The 26,895-nt window shown below is 40.7% G+C and overlaps 1 protein-coding gene across 2 annotated transcripts in view; it reads right to left on the reverse strand.

The window, feature by feature from the left end:
- The window catches only part of LOC111874537 (receptor-type tyrosine-protein phosphatase zeta), a 102,545-nt gene that overhangs the window by 34,309 nt on the left and 41,341 nt on the right, over positions 1–26,895 (reverse strand). For both annotated transcript variants that reach the window (XM_023870115.2, XM_023870116.2), the window contains exon 2: positions 2,905–3,041. In XM_023870115.2, coding sequence (XP_023725883.1) covers positions 2,905–2,932 — 28 coding nt within the window. In that variant the 5' untranslated portion in view covers positions 2,933–3,041. The remainder of the gene's footprint in view (positions 1–2,904; positions 3,042–26,895) is intronic.

A 26,895-nucleotide genomic window follows, 5' to 3' on the forward strand; every position in this document is an offset into this window, starting at 1 on the left:
GATTCTTCTTCTTCGTCTTGCTAAATGCAGCTTTTGCCATGGCAATCCTAGATTTAATTTCACTAATACACCTTCCATCATCTGTTAACAATCTACCCAAATATTTAAAACTTTTCACATTCTCCAGTTATTTTTGGTCTATCTTTTTGTGACTGGGGTTGGTTGTCTCGAAATTTTCATTACTTTTGTTTTCTCCACATTCATTTCCATGCCATAGCACCTTCCAATTTCGATTAGTCTATCAATCATGCCCTGTAGTACAGTTTCTTCCTTAGCCATTAACACAAGGTCATCTGCATATTTCACAGTTTGAATAATTTGCCCTCCTAATTTGAAGTCTCCGAGCCCATCCAGAGCTTCCTTGGTAAGGCATTCGCTGTACAAGTTGAACAGAATTGGTGATAAACAGCATCCTTGTCGAACTCCTCTTCGAATCTGCACTTCTGCACTTCATAATGGCTATTGGTGAAATTTATGAAATGCCTGTCAGTGTGTATTTTGTGTCTGTGAGCTAAAACAATTGATGTTACACTTGGTCAAGTTGTGACTGAAAGAAATGCATTTTCATTGTCTAGTGATTAAGTGAACAATGGAAAGTGCTTTACTGGCAATTAAAAAAGTACAGGATGTCTTTGGCGAAGTTCGTTTTTGTAGACAACCTCTGCCGAAATTTTTTCTTTCAGACAACAGACCTGCTTACTATGCATCGTTATAGTAGCAACTTATTATATCTTATATATTATATTATAACTGGAATTTCAGAATTTTCTAAGCTGTTGTGGTTAGGCTTTTCGATAACGTTATTATTTAAAATTTCCTGTTAAATGTTCAACGCTGCCGCGTACCACATCCTCTTTATCTATCTTGATTTAATTATAATAATCAACTATATGCACATAGTTCTCAATATATTGTTTATTTTTAAAATCTGTGATCACTACTTAAAGCCTATGATTCAGTTAGGAAGGAAGTATTGTACAACATTCTAATAGAATTTGGGGTACCCATGAAACTCATCAGGCTGATTAAAATATTTTTAAAAAGAACGAATAGAAAAGTCCGTACAGGTAAACATCTGTCTGATAATTTACCTATCCAGAATAGTCTAAAACAAGGAGATGTTTTATCATCAATGCTTTTCAACTTTACTTAAAATATGCCATTAGGAAGGTCAAGGTAAACTTGGTAGCACTCAAACTAAATGGGACACATCAGCTGTTGGTGTATCCTTATGATGTTAATCTACTGGGAGATAACGTAGATAATATAAAGAAAAACACACAAGCTTTAATTGACGCAAGTATGGAGGTTGGTCTAGAAGTAAACACAGAAAACTAAGCATATATTGCTATCTCGTCGCCAAAATGCAAGGCAAAATTATGACATAAAAATAGGTAACAGATGTTTTGAAAATGTGGCACAGTTCAGATATTTGGGATCGACTATATCAAATCAAAACCTGATTCAGGAGGAAACTGAAAGGAGACTGAATTCAGGTATTGCTCGCTATAATTCAGTCCAGAATCTTTTGTCTTCTTGTCTGATGTCTGAAAACATAAAAATCAGAATACAAAAAACTATAAATTTATGTGTGGTTATGTATGGATGTGAAACTTGTTATGTGACATTAACGGAGGAACAGAGACTGGAGGTGTCTGAGAACAGGACCTTGAAGAGAATATTTCGACCGAAGAGAGATGAAGGGACGGGAGGTTAGAGAAAACTACATAATGAGGAACTTCATAACTTGTACTCTTCTCCAAGTATAATTACAATGATCAAGTCAAGGAGGATGAGGTGGGCAGGGCATGTAACACGAATGGGGAAGAAGCGGTATACATATAGGATATTGGTGGGAGAGACAGGGCGAAAGAGACCACTAGGAAGACAAAGACGTAGATGGATGGACAATATTAAAATGGATCTTAGAGGGATAAGATGGGATGGTATGGACTGGATTGATCTGATTCAGGATAAGGTCAAATGGAGGGCTGTTGTGAACACGGTAATGAACCTTCGGGTTCCATAAAATGCTGGGAAATTCTTGAGTAGCTGCACAATTGGCGGTTTCTCGAGGGGCTCAGCTCCGTCAGTGAGTGAGCCCAGTACTTGACTTGGTACTTAAGCGTACCAGACGTAATGAAGTCACACATTTTCAAGCCTCAGACTTGCTCACATCGACGTCATTATGGAACATAACAGAAATGCGAAATGTCACGGTTAACAGCTTTGATATGACTCCCACATCATATAAACCGTTATAAATAAAATTATCCGAGTGTCGGAGCAATGTGAGTCTATATGTTTCTGCTCCGACTTACTACCCAAGATGGCCGCGCCATGGCTCAAGCGGTTAGTCGCTGGCTTCCCACCGCGGCGGCCCGGGTCAAGTGCACATTCTCACGTCTCACATCTTCAAGAACATTAGATATAGGTATCTAATGTTCATCCCTCCAGGTTTTATTCAATTTTCTCCACTCTTTCGCACTATCTGGCGTGCATATTCTTCTCACCTCTCTTCTCTAACACCCTCAATTTAAATGCAGGACCAAGTCTCATACCCATAAAAACGAGAGGTAAAATAGTCGTTTTCTAATTCTAGTACCTAGCAATGAAAGTGCTGCTTTCAACTGACTGCCAGTGGTCTCATTTCTGACCTTCAACAAGAAGAGGCTGTTAGCATACTTACTGTGCTTCTTCACCTCTGAAATCTGTTGTTGAAAAAGAAAGGTGAAACGAAAAACCAGGGCTCAAGATTACTGGAGGCAACTGAAAATAAAAAAAGGATTTCCAGAGAGGTCTGCCTCAACTTTCATCTTGGATTGGGCAAACATTTCAATGGACTGACATGCATTCGCCGACTCATCGCCCCTTCATCCACGAAATGTAAGTCACTGAACTTACCCAGCGGCAGTGGAACTCCAGACCTCATCGTCTTTGTCTGGTCTGGGCCTCCGATTGATGGTAAAGGCTCATTCTTGCTACCGGAATTGACGCCATGGAGCTGCTATGAGCAGTGAATGTGTACCGCTGACATCTCACTGCAGACAAAAAAAAGAAAGTACTACCTTAATTGAAACCAAATATTGTTCTCGATACCCTCGTTAATTGTCATTGACTCGGTTCAAGAAGCTGGCACGGGCAGTCTTGTACTGTTCGCAACCTGGCACGGATTTTGAGAAGCTTCATGAACAACAACCTCTTCTTCGTACTCGTATGCAACACTTGTACTACTTATCTGTATTGTCTCAGCAGAAAAAGTCAGAATATAGATATCAGAGTCTCAGTAATTCTAACGGAAAATATTATTTGAGTGAACGCTGAAAGGAGATTGTACACAGAAAGGATAGTAATCAGCAGCGTAAGAGGCTACTAACACATATATATATGTAAGGGGTGCTCTTTCTCCGAGGATAAAGCTGCCGGGACGTTAAGCTGACAAATAACCTCCAGCTAGTGCCGAAGTCAAGAATATATGGATGTATACATCCACTCCCCCATACGTCTTCATGGTGTAGTACTTAATTCGTTGAGCACAGGGACAACTTTACCTTTACCTTACCAATTCCTCACAAATAATTCCCAATTTATTATCCACCAATCAGTTTATCATTCGAAGCTACGAGGCGTGCGACGGTAACAGCGTCGTAAAATACCCCCCCACTACCACAGAGATAAAAGGCAAAAAGTAAAACAACATGGTTACACTCGAGACACAATGACGAAGCTAATTTTTTCTTTGGAACACGCCACAGTTCCTACAGATGAATATGAAGGACCCTAAGGAATGTATTGCACCTAGNGAGAAATGGTAAAGCAGCTTTACCGTTTCTCACGGTGTTGTCGCTTGCAGATTTCTTATACTTTTTCTTCTACCCTGAAGATGAGGGCGATACGTTCCTCCGAAACGTCGGTTAACACCACATATACACGGTGCCAAATCCCAGAAGACTGCTTTCTAAATAGTGTATCATTTTCATCGACGAAATTACGTCTAAGAAGAAAGTTTCTGCATAACAGGTAACCGAAAAAGATTAACCAAACGCTAATGCTCTTAAATTATATTTTGTAGGAACCCGGTTCAAATCTAGGTCGGATCACCATTATCCTGACGTAGGGGTTTTGTTGCTTTCCATCTTCAGGTAAATACTGGGATAATATCTCAAATTAGGCCACGACCGCTTCATTCCAAATGCATTCCAATTCGCTCTTCACTGTCAGCCCGGTACAGTCTGAGACAGCGACAGTTGTTTAGAGAAGTAAATTCAGAAGCGGCAATGACGGCAACAGATAGTTTCAGTTTGGGTAGCAGAGAGGTTTTTTCTTAATCTGCTAACAAAAGCAAAAAAAAAAAAAGAAAATTGCGCTCCCGCCCCACCCCCGTTTCCTCTACGCCGCCAGGCATATCGGCGGCGTGGCCAGAGGTCAGTTCCACGTATTATGGACCTAGGCATTAAGCGGAAGTGAGCGGCCTGCTTTACACATTCAGTGCAAATTCATAATTTGCCCTAGTGACATATATGTTGTAGAATATGAGGATCTCACAGCAGTGATTACCTTATGGGATGTGTAGTCCGTTGAAAGTCAACAGATGTTTCGGAGGAACATACCGCCTCAGAATTCAGGGTCGAAGAATAAGCCGAGCAAGAAACCAAGAAAGGCTAATTTCGTGCTCGACTTATTTTTCGAACCTGAAGATTGAGGCGATATGTCCCTCCGAAATATCGGCTCACTAGCAGCGGACTACATACATGGCGTTATATCCCAGTAGATACTACTTGAAACAAATGTCGGTCGCCTAAAGCTCTAATAAACGTTTCCTAAATACCGTTTGACAAAAACAAGTTCTCAGTTCAGGCCCACGTAGATTCTAAAGGGTTCTAACGATTGTGTATAAGACTCAGAATTACTGGGTTTTTGGACTCTGTCCATCGTCTGGTATTTTTAAAAATAAAACTGGATCCATTTCCGTTCCCATGTGAGGGGGTGGCAGATATCTACTCTGTTGGGTCCGTTAGAAATATCTAATCTCAATCACTGGATTAATTACTCCAGCATACTCTTTTAAGATATAGTAAAATCTGTCTTAAACGGAATCTCAAGGGTCCAGAACATTTTTCTGCTGAAGCCATTTTTCCGTTTAATCAAGGTATATTATAATAAGAACAGTCCGGTCTCATCACCGTTCGCTATGTTTTCAGGTTCATGTCCCTCGATTATGGATGGCAATTTAGCTACCCATTCTTCAATTGTCTCACTATTTACATCACTTGATTCACCATAAAATTCATTAAAAACTATCTGATGTCTTTCGCGAAAACTCTCCAACCATTATTTAGATGCTTTGAATTCAGTCTTCCCTTGTTTTTCAGCAACCTCTTTAGCATATTTCTGTACCGTAGGACCCGACACGCGGTGATTTTCCGCCCTGACACTGACACACCACTCCCACACTATTTCATTAACTGCTTCGTTTGCAGTTTTCTTAAGTTCTCTTCTTATTTTCCCATTAGCACAATTTTCCCACTGCTTCAAAATTTCCGTTTTCTTCTTTAGAATCTCATACACTTGAGTTTTGCCGACGTTAAACATCTTCATGATTTGCTAAACAGACAATTTATCTCGCTCACTCGCACGAATCACTTTTACTCTTATGTTAAGATCAAACACAACTCTTGTCTTTGTAGAAATGATAACTACTACTAGACTAAAGTAAAAATGTAGGCCTAGAGCCCTTACTTAGTAAAATTTCCGAAAAGGGCAAACATTTCAGTTGAAGAAAGCAGTCTTCTGGGCTTTGGCGCCGTGTATATGTGGTGTTAACCGNAACGCAGGACTGCTGGCTAGAAGTCAGTTTGCATACGGAAGGTCCTGCGACCGGCCAACTCGACCAAGGTTTTCCGTGGTTTTCCTCGGTCCTAGAGCAAATGCTGATTTGGTACCCAAACTCCACGTTGCATTGCATGCCTCTCATGCAGCCCTCCCATTGGTAACGCCAAAATTTCGCCCTAATATAGCCCTCCAAACGTTAGCAAATTTTTTTTTCTATAATGTAGACAAAACAAAACTATGTAGAATGTACAGGATATTTAAAATTCTTCTAAATGATGCATTCCGGAAGACTGGAAATTTTCCGTGTAAAGGTTTATTCTTATTTTTCGTCTCCGCGGTCGGTATAGTCCGCTTGCGGACTACAGGCCACGGAGTTTGTTTTGTTTGTTGTTAATCCAGGATATTTAACATCTTTTTCAGCTCAAAAGTCACGGGACCTGAAAATATTTCCGTTTAAGACAAATTCCGTTTAATAAAGGATCCGTTTAAAGCAGGTATTACTGTATATAATTGTACATCATGTTAGCACCATAAATTAAGCCGCAGTTGTACAGCTCACAAGCTTGCGTGTCCACCATATTGTTATTACAGAACATTACAAGTACAATGTTTGGATGACATCCAATGACACAACGTCCATACCAAATTACATAAAAATTGGACAATGTTTCGAAAGCTAAAGTTGGGCTACATTTACCGACATATACTAGCCATTGTTACTCCGAGCTGTTAACAACTGCAGATCCGTTACATCAGCACAATATTCGGCCTGCTTTGCAAAATAAAAATGAACGCCTCCTGTCATCTGTCCGTCTGTCCATCTGTGACCCAATATCACCAACTAAACGGTTGAACAGATTTTGTTAAAATTCAATATGGAGGACTTTCGTCAAGTGTTACTAGGCACATCCGCTGTGTCATACTGATCCATTAGGAAGTCTTAATTACGTAAGGTCACAAAAAGAATTTTTATTCATATCCTAAATAATTAATTTTCTGTGATATTCGGTAGGAGAGAATTTGCGTAATATTATTCGGTCGTCCTGAGTTTTAACGGTATTTCCCGAGTACAGAGCATAATTTACATGAGACTGCAAATTTAATTTTGCATGTATCTCACAGACCGCTTCAACGTCTTCCTTAGAATTCGATATGGGAGACTCGCTAAAAGTCGTTTCGTTCTTTTGCCATATTGTTCTGTAACAAAGAATCCTATAAATTAATGCAAACCTACATGGACTTCTTCACGTAGGCCTCTCTCGTTAACAAACAAACAAATATTTGTAAAATTTGATGTGAGGGACCTTTACGTAACGTTTTTAGGCCGTTTGCTTCTTAGCTATAGTCACTAATTACAATATCAATTTTAGACCAACATATGCCCATAAATAACCTTCTCCACACATTATAAACAATTTTATATATTTTCTTTAATTTCGATTATTATGTAATTTAAATAGAAACTTCTCCCGTTTTATCAAATATATTTTGTTTCACTTAAATTCGGCTTACAAATAAGCCATAAGAAAACTTAATAGAGTGCAAAACACGCCACGGGGAGATTTGTGTACTATATTATGTAGTTTACTTTTCTAATCTTCTTCTATCAAAACCACTGGTATGTCAGCACCACCCGAATGACTCTTACGAGGTATGACAATTCAACAATTGGATTGGTAATACTAGTGAGTTAGAGAGTGTTAGATCACGGGACTACATATTTCAACAGTTTTGCATGTTTTGTTTGTTTTGTGGTTGCACTTTGTTAAATGATGACTCCGTAAAAGGTTTTGATGGAAAACCTAGAAGGGAGGAGACCGACAGGAAGACCTAGATGTAGTTGGGAGAATAACATTAAAAGGAGTCTTAAAGAAACGGCAAGAAATTACGAACTGCGTTCATCTGATCAGGAGGGACCAGTGGAAAGCATATGCCAACACGGGAGTGAACTTTCGGGTGCCATGAAATTCTGTGAACTTTTTTAGTAACTGAGCGATTGGTGGTTTCTCAAGCAGGACTCGACTCCATACAGTTAGTTAGTTATTTTGTATGTTTGTTTTTATGTTATAACGTTTTAATATTAATAGCGCAATTTTTATGAGTCTAACAAAATGACAGTAACGAAATATTCACAAAATGCCAAAATGCCCAAGTGAAAAGGTCACAGTGAGATTTAAAAAGGCACGAATGTCATCCCCAGATCTCAGATCCATATTGATATTGTTCTCATACATCAAAGGACTAGTTCATTATGAATTCGTTTATCCAAGCGCTCAACCTTTAGGATCTGGACCGTTCACGGCAATGCATTTTTCGATAAACAACAAATCTTTATGTAAGATTTGAGGTTTTTATTGCAGTGACTATGAAGAACGCCGTATTTTTGGATGTGGGCCATGTATATAGTGTAAACCGACGTTTCGAAGGAACATATCGCCTCCATCTTCAGAGTATAAAAAATCCGCGAACGAGGAACCAGCAGCCACCTGCTCACGTTGGTTCCTCGCCCGCGGATCTTTTATACCCTGAAGATAGAGGCGATACGTTCCTCCGAAACGTCAATTTACACAATATCTACACGGCGCCACATTCCAGAAGATGGCGTTCTTCAACAAATCTTTAGGCAAGCAGGTACACCTTAAAAGATTTCAGGTTCTCAAAGCGGTGGTTATGAAGAGTTATTTCTTCTGGGATAAAACGCCGTGTAGTCCGATGAATGTCAATCGGCGTTCCAGAGGAAAACATCGCTTCCATCTTCAGGGTCAAAGAATAAGCCAAGCAAGAAACAGACGTGAAGCCAGCTCAAGATGGAGGCTACATTTTCCTCCGAAACATGGGTTGAATTTCGACGGACTACACTACTCTTCAAGCATATTTTACGTCATTGCTAATGTCCCTTCCTGAATACCATGCTCAGCAACAGCAATGTCTGATCCCCCCCCCCTTCCAGTTCAGTGTTTGAACACCATTTTCAATAGCCTCATTGGACCCCGCAGTATATTTTCATCTTCTGAAACTGAATGTTTTCCTGACACGGTCTCGTTGTTTCGAATTATTTACAGATATTCAGAGGAATGTAACGACATTACTGAAGTCACTTATTTTTTACGACATAATTCCAGTTGTTTAATTGTCATACCTTTTACACGTGTTATATTTCTCTCTGCACACGTTTTCACCACACCGTGCACCGGTTGTTCAACAATATAATGGACGGCTAACATCAGCATTTAAACTAAACCCTCCGATTAGAACAACACTGACTCCATTCAACAACGAGGGATCTTCCCCTTGTGGACGGAAGTTGTCCTTAATAACTGCATGCGCATAATAATAGAAACTAACCGTTTCTTCGCATAGTAACTGCTGTGTCAGAAGAACAGGTGGCTGGCGTAACAACAAAGACATTTAATTCTAATATACGGAAAAGGCCCGCTTTCAGTAGCTGTGTCATAAACAAATTATTTAAAAAAGAAAGAAGGATAGCCCTGTTGGTATTGTAACTAGGTTATGGGCTGGAAGAATTGGGGTTCGTTTTCCGACAGAAACAGAAAGATTTTCTCCACTACACACGTTTTAGACCGTCTGAGTTCAACTAACCCTCTTATACTTTAGACACCGTTGCCGTGATGCTGACCACATAACTTCATCTATTGTCGACGTTAAAAACGCGAGGAGCTGCTCATATACTTCCACTCACCACACGTCTTCATGGCATCGTTCTTATTTAAGCACCGAGCAACTACATTTCCGCTTGCCTTGAAGGGAGTTTCACATTTATCTGCACAAATCACACACTGAAACAATTCAAGAACTAATTGCAGACAGATTTTACCAAACAAAACTGTTATGCCTGTGGTCCCTCTTCGACAGAAAAACAGATTGAATCCCAACAACATAATTTGTCACCGTTCCACCAATCCCCATTTTCCTTGAGTGACTGAATTCCAAAGCGATTTAGGAGATGCCGCTCTAAACTGATCATAATTATCCAAATCACGCGATAAAGTAAACATATTCTGAACTGTGCGATCATTAAAAAGGGGAAAGCAGTGGCTAATTAATTGCTTTGGCACTCTTCTGAAAGCGCAGTAACTATGTAATGGTTTGCTGTGTGACATGACATTGACTTCATTACTGTCATTAAAGTAGGACACAGGAATTCCATAAGGCAGTAAACAGCTGTTTGGATGGCAACAACCTAAGTTGTTAACATTCCCACTGCTGGTATCAGTATATTACCATACACACATCCATTACCATTATGTCATGTAACTGCTTCATTCATGTTATGTACACTTAAAATTTCAGTGGAAACGGTGGAGTTTTCTGATTCATCAAATTCGTGAGGATAAAAGGTAGCGGACTTGTTTCCAAGCCAGAGGAAATACATATAATTTTGTTTTAATAGCACTCGCTTCACTATTCATTACAACAAATGACTTTTACTCTCGGATTATACTCTTTATAATTCTTTCTGTACAAGCAACATATTTTCCACAGCACGTCTGAGTCCAGCTTATTGTGTACAACATTAGAAAAGCTTTGCATATTCCTCTTTACCGAAACTATAAAGCAAGTGTCACGTAACTTCGAACATGGCCAAGAGTAACCTTGAATGCGCAGTTGTTTGTACAACTGGCCGCCTGTCACTTCTCACACCCTCGAACCCACCCCCTCGTCTGAAATTTTTCTTCTGCGCATTCAAGGTTACTCTTGGCCTTGTTCGAAGTTACGTGACACTTGCTTTACTACTAATTCCCCTCTTGTTTCGTTCCCGACTTCCTGTACTATTCTTGAAAGTCTACAACTTTCAGACTGCAATTCTTTACCTGGGACTTTATTTAATTCTGCATTTTCCTTTTCAAATATCTCCATTAACATTCTGTTTTAAATCTTACGTTTCTCTCCAATTGCTTGAGCTCTTTTATTAATATACCATTTCATTGCTTTATTTCCTCTTCCATTTTATCAACCCCTTGTTTAACTCCTTTTAGTTCCTCCTTCAATCGTTCATTCCATTGTGCAACTTCGCCCCTTAATTTAAAATTTCCCTGCTGCATATTAGACAAAACAGTAGCTATGATGTCCTGAAACTGGTTCTATCGCTGATCCCAGGTATGTTTCTTTCCACTATGTGGAAGTTGAATTCATTGTTTTGTTAATTTCCTCACCTTTATATATTACTACAGCTGGTTGCTGTAAGCCTGTATTGTCTGCACAAATATAATTAACAATGTAAAAAGAATTCTCCCTGTACTTAATTCAGTAAGCACCATGCCATAAAGATATGGAGGACTGAAGGTGTAGCTCCATCATTCTTGACCTAGACACTAGGTGGAAATAAGCGGTCAGCTTCAGTCCCAAATTGCTTTAACCACGGGGAAAGAGCCTCCGTAAACCATTGTGTAGGAGGCTGGGTGACTCTCAGAGCCAGTCTGGGCGCCGTGGAGTAGAGAAAAATCTCTTTCCTCTGCAGGGAATCGAAACCCAGCAGTCCAGCCCGTAGCCCGTCGTTATACCGATTGACCTATCCTTTTGTCAGGAACCACAGTAATGCCCTACCTTTTCTGGAGGTCTGTTCTTGGGATAAGGGAACGGTGAGGATGTCATACATACGTGGAGGGAGTTGTGAGGAAGTCACCGTTACCGCAGCATACTTTCCGTGCAACTCGCACCACCGTCAACGATTCTGAAGGAAGTCGTCAACTACTGCTGCAGCAGAAAAAAGCAATTAATCATTCTACGTGATGTGCATGCACACCACATACTACGGGCGAGCACTGGCACGAAACCCAGAGGAGAAAGCTTTATGGAAAACAAGGCAACAAGCCTACCTTTCTGATTCGCAATGCGAAGAGAACCAACGACGTAAGTGCAGATATTGAGAGAAATTCGCTAAAAATTCCAATGACACGAGATACAGGTTTGACTGTTCACCAATTGCAACAAGCCATTATCTCATTTAACCACAGTGTCCAACCAGGACCACTCGCTCGCACAAACAAAGTACCTTCATGGAATATAGAGTCAAGTTAGCTGAGGATCAAACAAGGTTATTTAATACAGCTAAGAGGACAGAACATCGGGGTGCTTCTAAGGAGGGCCTCACCTGTTACAGTAAAATAACTAGGAACGCCAAAATTTATCTAGGAGGAGGTACTGTCATGACTTCACTGATGTACCAGGCAGTGTCAGACACATGAAGCTAATGGCAAGACAGGCGATTAGCACGATAAGCACCGTGGAGTTGAAACAGAGTTGGATGCAGAATAGATTACTGATGCATAGACCGCTCAAGGCCCTTATTCTTGCATTCATTCAAAGAATCGAATTGCTCCGGCTGTGTGCATTCGAACATTAGGTGTATTTATTACTTGACTTATATTGTAGTGTTGGTGTGGAAGTGCAGCCTGGAAGTGGACTGGTTACCCATCATTGTTTTGGGATCTTTGCGATGGTTTCTCGTCGTAATCCAGTAACCCTTGTGGTCTCTAAACCTCAGTTGGCGCGCCCAAGTGTTCGCTCCTCCAACTTCTACATTTCCCTTCCTCTTAGGATTATTCAATGCGGCGATTGTTGAGATTCAGATGAAATGAGGTTAATCTGGTTAATTGAGTGCAACGTGGTTTCGTCCACGATCAGGTTTTACGGAATCGGAATGCGCATGTCCTCTCTGAAAGGCGACTCCCAACCGAAATTTTCTTCATAGAATTCGGTACAGAACTGACTTGATTGTCCCAATCGTCTTCCTCGGCACGGATAGTGTATATATTACCGTTCCTTCTTGTACTCTAACCGTTTCCGCGGGAATGTGTTTACCTAGCCGTTGTCTACAAAAGGCTCTTGCATAGTTCCTTATCTCACGACCGTTGCATAGTAACGGTCCAACACGCTGCAATGTAATAGTTCTAATAAAATCCAGTTGTTATAAATAAATCCTTAATAAATGAATAAATCAAAATAAATATTAACTAATCATATTCTCAAATTAAACATAAATTGGCCTTGGAGAGATCAGTGTCCACTGACCATTCTGACAAAAATTCTTCGTTACTTCTGTCATTTACTCGAAGCCCTGTATAATAGGACCCGCCTTAAAATTGTGTCAGCTCTCATTGTCAGTTTATAATTCAGAACTTTCCTGCCATATGCTACTCAAATCTACGATTCCAGTTGCAACTCCAACTGAATCAATACTGCAACCAAATAGCTAGTGATTCTGCGAATTTGATAATTTTAGATTCTGTATACAAGTATTATTTTGAAGAAAGCAGTCTTCTTCATAGTCATCGCCGTGAAAGCCTCAAATCTTACAAAGTATTATTTTTTCCCATTTTCTGCGTATATTTGACACAGACAACATCCAATGAAGGGCACATCTGTGTAGGATCTGTTCCTCCCTTACATCTGATGACGGAATGGCTCCAGGCCTTTATCAAACACGCCCCAGACAACGGATAGAATCAAGGTAATGTTCGCATGGACAAATACCAGCAACAACAAGCAGAATCAGAATTCATTAATCTGCACTACACACTATGGACGATGAAGTCCTGTCGGATATATAAGCAAATGATACATTATCTCGATTTATTATAAAGTAATTTGGACTTGGCTTATGTTAATATACATTAAAGCATATCGAAATCGAGATCGAGTGGTTATCTCTCTTGCATCTTATTCTGGATATCCATGGTTTAGATCTAGGACAGGGTTATCCTGACAGGTTCTTCGTTATTTCCCTGAGTCTCTCCAACAGATTCTGTGATAGTGCCTCAGGCCGCGACCTCATCTTTCTACATTCCTTCTAATTCGTTAATCATTGAAATTATATAGTCCGAGCTACTGACAGTATCGTGAAATGAACAGCAGACCACGAGAGACTTGCTCCGATGTCCTGAGTGTGTCCAAGAGAAAGTTGCATCAAGGACCTGCAAGCGGTGTTGAGAGAAGTCTCGACCTTTGCCGAATACAAATTTTAACTGATGATAGTGTGCACATTTAACGGAATGCGGATTTAATGTATGAGTGGATCAGTGGAAGGGGTCATGTATGGAACTGTAGACAGAAGTAGGAAAAATAAGCTATAAATATTCAGATACTGCATATAATTTGTAATAACTGTAAGAAATGTTGTGTGAAACTGTGAGTATATAATGATTGATAAATCACAACATTACGCTAATAAATAATATTTAATAATATTTATATATAATATTTAACCTTACAGAAGCGGGTGGAATAGGTGAAATTTCGCACCGTATTTAATTGGTTCAGGAGAGTGTTTAACTGTTCGTTTGTTCCATAATACAAGTTTTAGTTAAATAACAGCAGTCATATAAAGTAGTCAGTCAAGTAGTGTGTGCGTCTCAAATGGTTATTAACTTGATTCCGTCTGCCGTGCCCCAGGTTTGACCCCGAGTCAAGTCATGTAGGATTAATGGTTGGAAAATCAGTATTTGGGCGAGTTTTCTCCTGGTACTTCGGTTTCCCCTCACAATTATCTTTTCCACCAACTGCTCCACAATCATTAATCATCCTATCATCCGTCCTTTTATAGTCTCGACACTGACATCGGAGCTATATAAAAACCTTTAAAAAAGTAATTAGAGCTAGGGAGTGAATAAAATAGTATTTTAGTTAGTTGGTTGGTTAGTTAAAGAAGATGGCCGCGCCATAGCTCAAGCGATTAGTCGCTGGCTTCCCACCGCGGCGGCCCGGGTTCGATCCCGGGTCTGGTCAAGTGGGATTTGTGGTGGACAAAGTGGCGCTGGGGCAGGTTTTCTCCGAGTACTTCGGTTTCCCCTGCCAATCTTCATTCCACCAATTGCTCCACAATCTCCCTCACCTACCATCTGGGCTGGTACAATAGGCCAGAAGTGGCCTCACTACAAGGGACTTAGTCCCACCGCACTAACAATAAAGAAAATAGTTAAAGAAGGATGACGTTCGAAAATTCCGTTGAACAGCGCGCTCGAAGCTTGGAATTCCTAAGGGAAGAAAACAACGAGTTCAACAGACCGTTCTCCTTTGAGGTTGTTGTGCTTTTACGGTCGCTAGTCTCAACGCACGCCTGTTGCAATGCTGTGAGAATCTGACGGTTCACAATAATCGATTACTCAACGCCAATATTGTAATTATTTCTGCTGCCTGTGAAACCAAGATTCCAGCTACAGGTATTAAGACATACTATAGTACATCCAAGAACGCTGAATGGTGTTTTGTTGAGCAAAACAACTCTCTCTGACTGAGTAAAAGATCAAGGCAAAATTGTCCCTGTGCAGAATTACGCACTGCTTCGCAATTTTATACGGGGAATGTAAAGCTCTATGCACAACAAGGAGGCGATTGATCAGCTTCACGCTCAGGTTGTTTTATCTTTCGGAAAAAAAGCCGTAGGTACCATTTGACGGAAGGATGGACAGTGCTGGTCTGGACGATGTGAAGAAGAGAATTTCTCTTGCCCTTGACGAAAATTGAGTCCATATCTTCGGCTGCTCAGTCCTCTATCTAGTCATTATATAGCGTGAGCAGTCTCGACTTACATCGTTGATTACACCATGTAGGAACCCAACATTAGCTTTTTTTAAGTTTCTTTGTGTGGGGTGAGACTGAATCCTCCTGGTATGTCGGCCAGCTTGGTACCAACCCCGACTGATAGATGATGACCGTGGAGCAGCCGATATGATGAGAACTGGCAGAGGAAACCAAAGTACTCAGAGAAAACCTGCTCCAGTGTCACTTTGTCCACCACAAATCCCACATGACTTGGCCTGGGCTCGAGGTTGGAAGCCGGAGACTAATCGCCTGACCTATGGTATGGCCATATGATTTCAATACGTGTATTACTAAACAGCTTTATATATTTCTGTTTCCTTCAGACTGTCATAGTCTGTATCAGTGCACGTAAGACGCTTGTTTATGAAGCGAAGGTTAAACTCCGCTAAGTGGGGGTGGAGTCTAACTGGGTCCACTCGGCACGGCGGCCACTGATTGGCCTATTGGAACCTTCCCCGGGTGATTATGATGATGGATAATTTGGTGGAATAAAGATTGGCAGGGGAAACCGAAGTACTCGGAGAAAACCCGCCACAGCGCCACTTTGTCCACCACAAATCCCACTTGGCCAGACCCGGGATCGAACCCGGGCCGCCGCGGTGTGTGTGTGTGTGTACGTGTATTGTCCTTTCTCTTCACAAAATGGCATAACCACTGAAAGTATACTTTTTTTATTTTCTCGCCTGTTAACGCTAACTTTAATTTTTCTTGGAATTATTATTAATTTTTTGCCACTATATACACTGTCACATTTTGATTTCGGTTCTTTAAATATTTTTGTGTATTTCTATGTAGTCGTACTAACTTTGTAATTGGCCTCTGTGCTGTTAAATTTGCACGTAAATAAACACGAATTGAATTGAATTATTATTATTATCAGCAACATGTACTTAAAAAAGTTTTTGTAGATTATCCAATTGATAGACAATACGCGTGAAAACTTGCGAGGTCTTAGGGGTAAAGTTTCGTGAAGTGCCTTCCTCCAGATGCACACACAGACCACCTGTATCCCTGGGTTGAGAGATTCATACTCAGTGGCTACAAGGCTGTGTAAGGCTTACCGCTCTATCCGTGACGGTTAGGAAAAACTTTCCCAAGAATCTGTAACTGTTGCCTTAAGTTGTGGCAGTAGTATCACGGGCTTTATATTACACTGTCATCACGAACAACGTTGCACATAAACTTTACTGAAGCCAGATATAACACTCGATGCTCACAAGCTACACGTTTGGATCCTATTGTCGTCATGCCTTACGTTCCATTATCTCAAGAACAATTCTGTCGCAGATACTGTATCTATGATGTAGTTCTGATAACAGAACTTTATCCTCTAAGGGGCTGTAAGGCGAGGTGACGACCATTTAGTTCAAAGAGTGAAGGAAACGACCAATTTCTCAGTACGGTTCATTCCACAGTACCAAGAACATGTAAAGAAGCAATTTGACGTTCTGGCTTAGAAGGGCGATTAATCTTGAACGTAAGAGAAAAATATCATGTCCTTGCTTTAGCATGAGGATCGGGAATTCGCTGAATTACACAACAGTTGCAGCAGTAACGTTCGTTCTTACACTCTTCCAGGAAAGTATGATAGATGTGTTTATTCTCGTACATCTCGATTTGTGTTAATTTGTTTGCATAACTAAATTCAATGCAGTGTTCTGTACTAACGTACACACACTCCACACTTGTTTACATACAAAATCGTAAGGGAGCTTAAGTTTTCAAGATTATTAACTGTTCGGTTACGAGTAGAGATAGCTCAGTCAGTACAGTGATGGAATACGGGCTAGAGGGCCAAGATTCGAATTTCGGCAAGGACAAGTTCTTCTCTTTCCACGTCGTCCAGACCGGCTCTGGGGCCCATTCAGCCTCCTATCCAACGGATACCGGGGTCGACTTCCTTGGAGGTAAAGTGGCAAGGGTGTGAAGCTCGCCAATCACCGACATCTGGTGTCGATATCCCTTCTATATATTCATGATTGCGATTAATTAAGTAACTTATTTGGCCGCGCCATAGCTCAAGCGGTTAGTCGCTGACTTCCCACAGCGGCGGCCCGGGTTCGATCCCGGGTCTGCAAGTGGGATTTGTGGTGGACAATGTGGCGCTTGGGCAGGTTTCTTCCGAGTACTTCGGTTTCCCCCGTCAATCTTCATTCCACCAATTGTTCCACAATCACCCTCATCTATCATCTGGAGCTGGTACATAGCCTTTAAGTTGACGCAGTACATGGGACTTAGTCCAACTCCACTAGCAATGAAAGAAAGTATCTTCTTTACTGTTCTGATGGGCGTTACTTTCATAAGTTAACTGGAAACTGCTGCTACCAAAAGACAAATATCTATTTCATTCGTTTCGCTGTATCGCTGGATGGTCCTTACCGAAATAGTTTTGCATGGAATGCAGATTGCCATTATACCAGGTGGGAGAAGCAAAGTTATTCTGGAAATGACATGAAGAGCTCTAATTTGACGAAATTTAGAGGCGAGGCAAAGAGCGTACAAATCTTCGCACGAGTACAAAGGTTCATCCCAGTACTCTTACGTATAGCTTACTGATTTCACCACCCGCTAAGAAAGTACCAGTTGTTCCAAAGAGAAAGCCAATTAATTTGATGTTAGAGACTAAAAGTGTTACTTACGACACTGGGGTGCAGTACATTGGTACGTAAGATATGAGTGCAGCCTACGTGAGGCGATTTATTTCACTTTTGCAGACATATACACGTATTTCGTTCTTAAATGCTACTTGTTATCTAGTCACCCTTCTTCCTCACTATATTTTTCCGTCGTATGGCCATCATTAAGTGTTGTCTGTCTGGCACTGTGTATCAAAGTTACACATTGCGTGTAGCGCGGTATTTCCTAATTAAAATTAATTACACTGATATATTGGGTTTTTTTACTTTATCCATCGTCCTGGTTTTTAAGATAACTAATAAAAACACGACATTTCGGAAACTGGATCTGTTTCCAGTGATTGAGGCTAGCTCTTTCTAACGGACCCAACAGAATAGGCGTTTTTCTTCACCTGAGGACGGAAACAGATGCAGTTTCCGAAACGTCGTATTTTATTAGTTATCTTAAAAACCAGGACGATGGATAAAGTCCAAAAACCCAATATATCAGTGTGTTATACACCATCGTCAGAATCCTATAGTAAAATTAATTACGCTTTAAATTAATATTAATTGTCATCTTAATATCATTTCCATCGTAGTCATCATCCATTCATTTAAAAGATACTTTCTTAAGAGTGTTTCTCGATGTCAGATTTAGTCGCGCTTAATTCACTTGCGGGGTGGGTGCTATTTGTAATATAATGTAATGTAATGAAAGATTTATTTCACATTGCAATGAAAAGAAGGAGAGGAAAAATTCTTTAATAATGTACCAGAAGTTGTGTGTTTTATATGTGATGAAAAGTCCGACTAAATAATATAGAAATTCTCAGAAAAATATCTTGCCTTGTCTGTTCCTCAAGCAAAATGTTCCCTCTGCTACATGCGTTTCGGCTGCTGCTTTTGTTTGTATGGACGCTGACGCATTTGGAGCCAAAACTGTACTTTTTAAACATATCTCCTAATATCCCTTTCTCATATTAAAATATCAACTGTATGCAATATTAACACATGCATATTCATTTCTTTCTCGCCGCTTAATAGCTGGTACGACTGAACTTACTAAACTTTTACTGTTGTCTAAGCTTCCTTGGTTCGTCCTTGTTTGTGTATATTGCCACGTGATTGAGTGACTATAGATGAGTGGCTGCATTGGTAATTGGATTTACTGGACTCTTAAACAACTCGTAGCTACAAATAACTACGTCAGTCTTACTCAGTTACAGACTCCAAAGGTCACTGTCACAAAAAGTCTACTCAGTTTTTACTAGCCTTTGCTTGGTAGCGGCTTCAATGGCGAACGTTCCATTCCTCTGGGTTCTAGAAATGTCCCCGGCTTCAGCTACCTGCTTCTCACTTCTCACAACTGGAGCTCTCAACTAACTCAACCAACAGCAAAGAGAGATATTTACTTTACGACTGGCGGTTTACCGTCAATCAGTTCGTCTTGGCCGCAAACCCCTTTAGACCCACGACCTGTATTTTATTCAACTGAACATGTGCGGGTATAGTCCTTATACGACATCCACTCTAAGGAGAAGATGGGTCTATCGCTTACAATTGCTGCTGACCCTCGCCAGCGCAGTCATTCTCGGATCCGAATTCCGCGGGACTCATGACCATATTTTACTCTCTCAGATTCGAGACTCTCTCAACTTGGAGGGCCAGGTCCTCGTATTTATATCCCCAGGGAACCGGGTGGCCCAGTTATACCCCCAGGCACTGGGTTCCCTTTCCGTTGCCTCATACGACTCACAGGGCTACGGTGGAGGTATTCGAACCCGTCTTCACATGGACCACACAGAAAGATTCTCTTCCAGTAGTAAGTGTTCTCTCGCTGCCGGGGAAACACCGTGACCGCAGAACTGCTCTCTAGCAACGGCTGTTGTACTGTCGCCTGTTTACACAGCTGTGACTACATCCTTATTTTATAATTTGCGTTTTGGCTGTTGTGTAAGAACGTAAAGAAATAAAATTGAACTGGATTATTATTATTTTTATATGCTGACATATTTAAAATCTGAATTGTTTCTAGCTGTCACATTTTATATTACACTTGGTTTTTCCAATCATTCAGTACTAATTGTACTCATTATAATTGTACCTATTTTACTTTCCTCATTTTTCAATGATAACTTTTATTTGTGTTAATGGAATTATTGTTATTATTATTATTATTATTATTATTATTATTATTATTATTACATATACTGCTTTGTTTATGTATTTTGTTTGTGAGAATTTCTATTTACTTGTGCTCACTTTTAAGTGGCGTTTGGCCTGTTAAGTTATAACGTAAATAAACAATAATTCAACTGAATTATTGTTCCGATAAAAATCTCATTATAACCGAAGAATTACCATATAATTGGGATTTTCTGTTACATGAGTATAGAGCTAAACTCCTGCATCAGGGTAGAAAAGGTCGGGTTTATTATTCTTACAGTATAAGGAATTTTTATTACTGTATTGTTTCATTCTTAATACATGATAATTTAATAAACACATTGAAGAAAATGCTTAAGACCTCATTTCGTCAACTCACTTGGTCGATATATCTCACGTTATTCCGTAACCTTTAATCTGACTCACGAACTAATTTCACACATTGCAAATAATCCACGTGACTTTAGACCACGCCGTGCTCGCTCTCATATTTATGTAACTGCAAGATTTAGCTCAGCAGAAATTGTACCGTCGCGGAACAAATTGCAGCCGAATCGCTTCTAGAGAGCGTGACGGAAAAAAGAAACACGACTGCATCTTTTGAAACAAAAGAAGAGCAGCTATGCGAATCGCAACAGCCAGCACGATTTTAGTTTCAAGTCAGTAGTCATATGCAATTATAAGAGGATCGCAGTGGCCGCGCGTTCTAATGCATAAACTATCTTCGCTCGCTCGAATTCTGGGATCGTGGTTTCGAATTCAACTCAAATCATGGATATCTACGAGCGTTTATTCTGTGTTTGTGTTGTTCTGTGCGTAGGTAGCGGCCTTGCGACGGGCTGATCACCCATCCAAGGAGTCCTACCGGCTGTGTATGGGATTAATAAAATGAAAAATGACTGTAGAGCCATAGATAGAATAGTTATAAAACTTTTCTGCTCCAGTTAGCAACGTAATTAAAACATGGAAAATTATTGTCCGACATTCGTTAATTTTCATATGAGCAGTGGAGGCAAACTAGTTAGTTAGTTAGTTAGTTATTGGAGAGGGTGGGTTTTCTCATGCACTTAGACCTGTATTGGTCCATTGTGCTTCCCTCTATTCTTTCTACCAGTCTCTATATCTTGCCGGTACTGGTGCTTACCATCAGTCCCGCCCAGCCAGCGAGACCGGCTCTACTAGCTGAGATGTATCTATAATGCTTCCCCCACCTACCGGAGGTATTAGAGACTGCTGTTGGGCGGGAAACGGCCGTAATTTGGCTCAGTGACCTCCTTTGGAGATATGAGGTTCTTTTACGTGCCGTAAAGCTACGACAAGGGACCCACGGCTTAAAGTCCCTCCTGGAGGACTTGTTCCCTGAATTTTTCCGCCCTTAAAAATTCGACGACCTCCTCCGGGTATTTGAACCCGCGTACTACGAATCATGAGGTGGGAACGTTACCTCTAGACTACGGAGGCCGCTGGAGGCAAACTAAATATGACCCTAAGAAATTAAGAGTACTCACTTCTGCAAGGTGTCGGTTTAGGTCGGTCGATATAGCAAGCCTACCAGTACCCTACCAGGGGTTCGATTTTCGTCAAGGGTAAAATATTTCTTTTACCCCCACAGAGTTCAGACATGTTCTGGGGCCCACCCAACCTCCTATCCACAGGCATCGGTGGGTCTATCGCCAGAAGTATAGCGGCCGGTGTATGAAGCTGAACACTCACCTCCATCCAATGCCGAGGTCATATGTGTTCACGTCATAATTCTTAACTAATTAAACACAGGGACAATTTTAGCGTTCCTAACTTCTGGAATGTGATACTGTGTAATTTAGTAAAGTCTACTGACGTTACGGAGGAAAGCAATGCCTCCATCTTCAGGATGGAATAAGTTGTAGCTTTTGCAATCACGCAGCTGAACCTTCAGAACTCCATAACAAAACAACAAACTCCTTGGTTTGAGTCCGCAAGCGAACTATGCCGACCGAGCGACCGCCGCTTGTCGGCGAAGTTAGTGCCAACTTTAGTGGATAGAGGGTGTCACGTGGTCAGCGCAACGAATACCCACGGCCGTTAATTTCGGTCTTATAGACCGGAGCGGCTATTTCTTTGAAATATCCCCTCAATCATCCTCACGAGGCTTAGTGAACCCCGTTCCAGACCCACCACTTCTCAGAAAAATCTGGTAGCGCTGGGAATCGTACCCGGTCGTCTGGATCTGTAGCCAGGAAATCTGACCACTAGGCCACAGAGGCGGTCTCCAAGGCTCCATAAGAAGAAGAAATTTTCTAGATGGGAGCGACAATTGCCTTCACAAGAAGGAATCTCTTCCATGCATTTCCTCTTGTGTGTTTTCCTTAATCAAAGATACAAAGTTTGAACAAGCACTAATCCATTAACAATATTTTTTCCAGGCCTGGTTTGTTTCGAGAGATATTTACCAAGTGTAAGTATGCCTTCATTCCATAAATAGAATCACTATACAATAATAGTAATTTCAATATTTAACGCTGCAAGCCTTAATAGCAGTTCATTTACTCTCTACGACAAAAGTACCATCCGTGATAAAATAACACATTAAGTATGAACGAACGAAATTAACATGGTTATTCCTCGCCTCATTACACGTTATGAAAGTGTAAAGAACTTGTGAGAGTTGTGAGACACATCAGTGAGAAATCTATAATGTGTTCAGATCATTTATTATTGGTAAATTATTCCCATCGGTCAACAGGCTGGACACACTTCTGGCAGAGAAATACGACAAGAATACAGAATTTTGGTGCTTACAGCGATAAATCGTTTATCCGAGAAAACTGTGCGATAATATTAAAACGGATGTAAAGGAAACAGTTTATGGTCTGAATTTTATTTAATTGACCCAGTTGGTGTGGGTTTTCACTATTAACGATATCGAATGTTTGCTTTACAGCGGCGAGGATTTAGTTGGTTATTAGGTGGGTAGGTGAGCAAGTATTTAACAGAATAACTGCATTTGTTAACATCTCTAACGCTTTCAGCCACGATAAGTTATACCCGCCTCAGTCAGGTGCGCATGCGCATGACAACAAGCGGTGCGTTGCGCATTTTCATACGCTCGATAAAGTAACCGTTTCACAATAATAAATTTCCCGTCATCGTAATGACAGCTGACATAGGTAATTGGTCAGATCTCTTGCTATGCATCTGTACCAAGAGACCCCGAGATAACTGAGGAGAATTTAGAAGTACTTGACCTGTGGATCTAAACCGCTCATCTTTGACGTTATAAAAACCGATTAATGTGCGGAAACAATGAATTATATTCAACCCACGTCGAATGAAAGGCAAACGGAACGTTAACACTGCACAGTTACTGACGATGATGATGGTGATGATGATGATATGGGTGACACAGATATGAGTAATGATGTTTAAAACAATGGAATCATTGTTGCGTGAAACCAACGAATAAAAAATGGCTGCTCGGAAGAAAACTTGAATGCAGTTCACATTCTGACACACTTAGCAACATGCAAAACACTTGGTATCAGCGTTGGTATTATTTGTACTCAGTTCTGTTACAGGCAACGCTGAGACAAGCGAGCGAGAATGGTATGAGGCGTCACACAGCTTGGAAAGAAAGACACACTCGGTTTAAATAAAATAAACAAAGTCCATGTAGGTTAGTCCTTCTTGAGAAGTTGCTCAGCCACTCAAAAAATCGCCAACATTTTATGATAACCCTGATGTTTGTTAGTGTGTTCAAAATAGCCCACCATTATCCTGAATCCTGACCTAGTTGAGTCGGTCCACACTTCCATCCTGTTTCTCTAAGATCTATTTTAATATTATCCTCCCATCCAAGTCTACTAGATCTTTCTGCTAGCTCGTGTCCTGCAGGTTTTCCTACCAAAACCCTATATTCATTGTTATCTCAAATGTGCTGCATGCTTTGTTCTTCTCATTCGGTTGGGTAAACTGTTGCTGGCCTCATCAGCATTTATCCTGGTGCCGAGTCATGTCCATATTTTACTGTCTCACGACTCTGGGAGTTGCGCAACATCACCTCATCCTCCTTGACTTGACCATTCTTATACGTGGCGACGAGCAGAATTTATGAAGCTGCTCATTATGCAGCTTCCTCCAGCCAATGAAAGATTTTTTTTCCTTGGCACTACAGCCCCGGTGGACCTAGGCCTACCTCCATGAACTTCTCCGTTCACTTCGGTTTTTCTAGATCTTACACATACGGTAGGACTCCTTGGGCGGGTGATCAGCTCGTCGCAAGGCCTCTACTTGTACACAAACAGAAAAATGCACACACACAAAAACTATACATCCATGCCCTGAGTGGGATTCGAACTCACGATCCCGGTTTCCAAACGAGCGAAGAGAGTAATGCCCTAGACCGCTCGGCTACCGTGACCGGCAATGAAAGATTTAATGAGTATAAAAGGATGTAATGCAAAGTGTGATATTTGGCTTGATTTACACACATTTAATACCAAGGACAGAACAAGTTTACACACAGAGAACGAATAAAACATTTAACGGAATTAGAGAACGGTCATTACTGAACCTTTCCCATTTGTTGATCATGCGCAGAAGATATCTGTGGATTTCACTGACATTGGACATAAGTCAGAAAAGGCTTTAGCCTGTCCTTGAAAGCCATAAAGAGCCCCACCCCCCTACTACCTCAGTTCCGTACAACTGTGCAGGTAGAACTAAAGGAATAAAGATAAGGGGAGCCTGAAACAGCGCAGTTTTATATCTACACCCATGCGAAAAGGTCCAGAAATTTTACTCACTTCGCTACGAATATTGTCCACTTCACTGTCAATGAAATTCACGTCAGGACGTTCACTTAGAAAAGTGTATGTTACGCCTCCACGACTACGGTTGTGGCAAGAAAAACGAAGTCCAAAATCATAAGAAGTGTTTGGTTAAAGCCGTAGCCTGCTAATATTCGCATGTTAAACTAATCGAGGAATTACAATTTTACTTTCAAATCTGGAACAATTATCTGAGAACGAAGGAAGAAAAGAATATTATACAATACTTCCCTTCATACTGAACTATAGGGTTTCTGGAAATCTATGGATATCCAATATACTGTCTCGTTGTCCTCCCATTTTTTTCCCTGTGAATGATGCATGCAAAAACAAAAATCAGATCAGTAGCTAAGTGCGCAGTTAAGTTATCGAGCTAAACCACATTTCATGCAGTCCGCAAATCTGAACAGAACACTCCAAGAATTTCTCCCACACGTTTGCTTCTGCCTGTGCAGCTTTCGACTGCGTAGTTCGAACTGCGTAAAAGAGCTGAGTTTGTAGGCGGCTCTTAAGAAAACAAGAAAGCAAATACCATAAACAATGTACAAGTTTGTAATTTAATCGAGAACACGAAAAGAGAGAGGTGCGAGGTGAGAAAGAATGCAAACGCTTCGTGACAAATGATTGAGAATCAGTGACCTACTGTAGAAGAAGGTTCCGTGTGGAGGATCCTGCCTTAAACGGACTCGCCTTTCCGACAAGGCGAAGGGATATAATGTACTTGGAGAAGACAAACAAACAAATTAGACTGAGGAGAGGTGAGAACATTTCCAAGGAAGAAGGGTTCTTCTCTCTAATTTTTCAAATATTTTCATATTTTCCATGTGTAGTTCATTCGCATTTTATGCAAGGATGCCTTCCTGAAGATCTCACATAATTCAAGACAAGTTTTGAAACATAATTGTGACTCTTGCCGAATTTTTTTTATTCACATTATTTCAAACATTGAGCATAAAGAAACTCTTCATTAATTTTTTACATCGCATTACTTAAAATTTACATAAAATGCGACCGCACTGTAATTAAAGTACAGGAATGATTTTTGTGTCAACTGCAGACTGCAGACCTAATAATAATCTAGGCCGTGCCATAGCTCAAGCGGTTAGTCGCTGGCTTCCACCGCGGCGGCCCGGGTTCGATCCCGTGTCTGGTCAAGTGGGATTTGTGGTGGACAAAGTGGCGCTGGGGCAGGTTTTCTCCGAGTACTTCGGTTTCCTCTGCAAATCTTCATTCCACCAATTGCTCCACAATCAACCTCACCTCTCATCTGGGACTGGTACAATAGGCCAGAAGTGGCCTCAGTACAAGGGACTTAGTCCCACCCTACTAGCAATAAAAAAAATTGTAATAATCTAACGTCTTTGAAAATAAAGTGGACAATTTAATAATCATATAAATAAAAATTTCAATTTATCTCCAAAAATCTGAAGGCGGAAATATGTAAAATTTTGATTAGTTTTGTTTGTATGGGCGAAAAATTGGTCTCTGGCCCTTCTGAAAATCTAGCCCCCGTCATCTAGCACATAGCCAGTCACCTTACTGAGAGCACCTGAATTCGATTCGGCTTTCTGAATTCCATGCTTTAGTTGAAGCTCAAGTTGAACTTCTTCAAGAGCTCATCGCACAAAGAGATAGATCATGGCGTGAAATGTAAGTGTCACTGTTATGAACTTTTGGACAACAAAGAGGCGGTGACTGGGCTAGTGTTTCAAGTTTTGTGACGTCATTAGCAGCTGTTCACCCACGCCTGAAGTAAGCTAGTGTCCGTACAGAATTACAGCCTGATAGAATTCCAAAGTTACTTGATCTTGCAGTTGCGTATGCTTGACGTCACACTTTATAAACCAATCTGAAATCCCTGAGCCCTACATGAGGATTTTAACCTAGCAGCAACTAGCATTTATTTCCCATAA

The sequence above is a fragment of the Cryptotermes secundus genome, unplaced genomic scaffold, assembly GCF_002891405.2.
Source record: "Cryptotermes secundus unplaced genomic scaffold, Csec_1.0 scaffold818, whole genome shotgun sequence".
NCBI classification, from domain to species: domain Eukaryota; kingdom Metazoa; phylum Arthropoda; class Insecta; order Blattodea; family Kalotermitidae; genus Cryptotermes; species Cryptotermes secundus.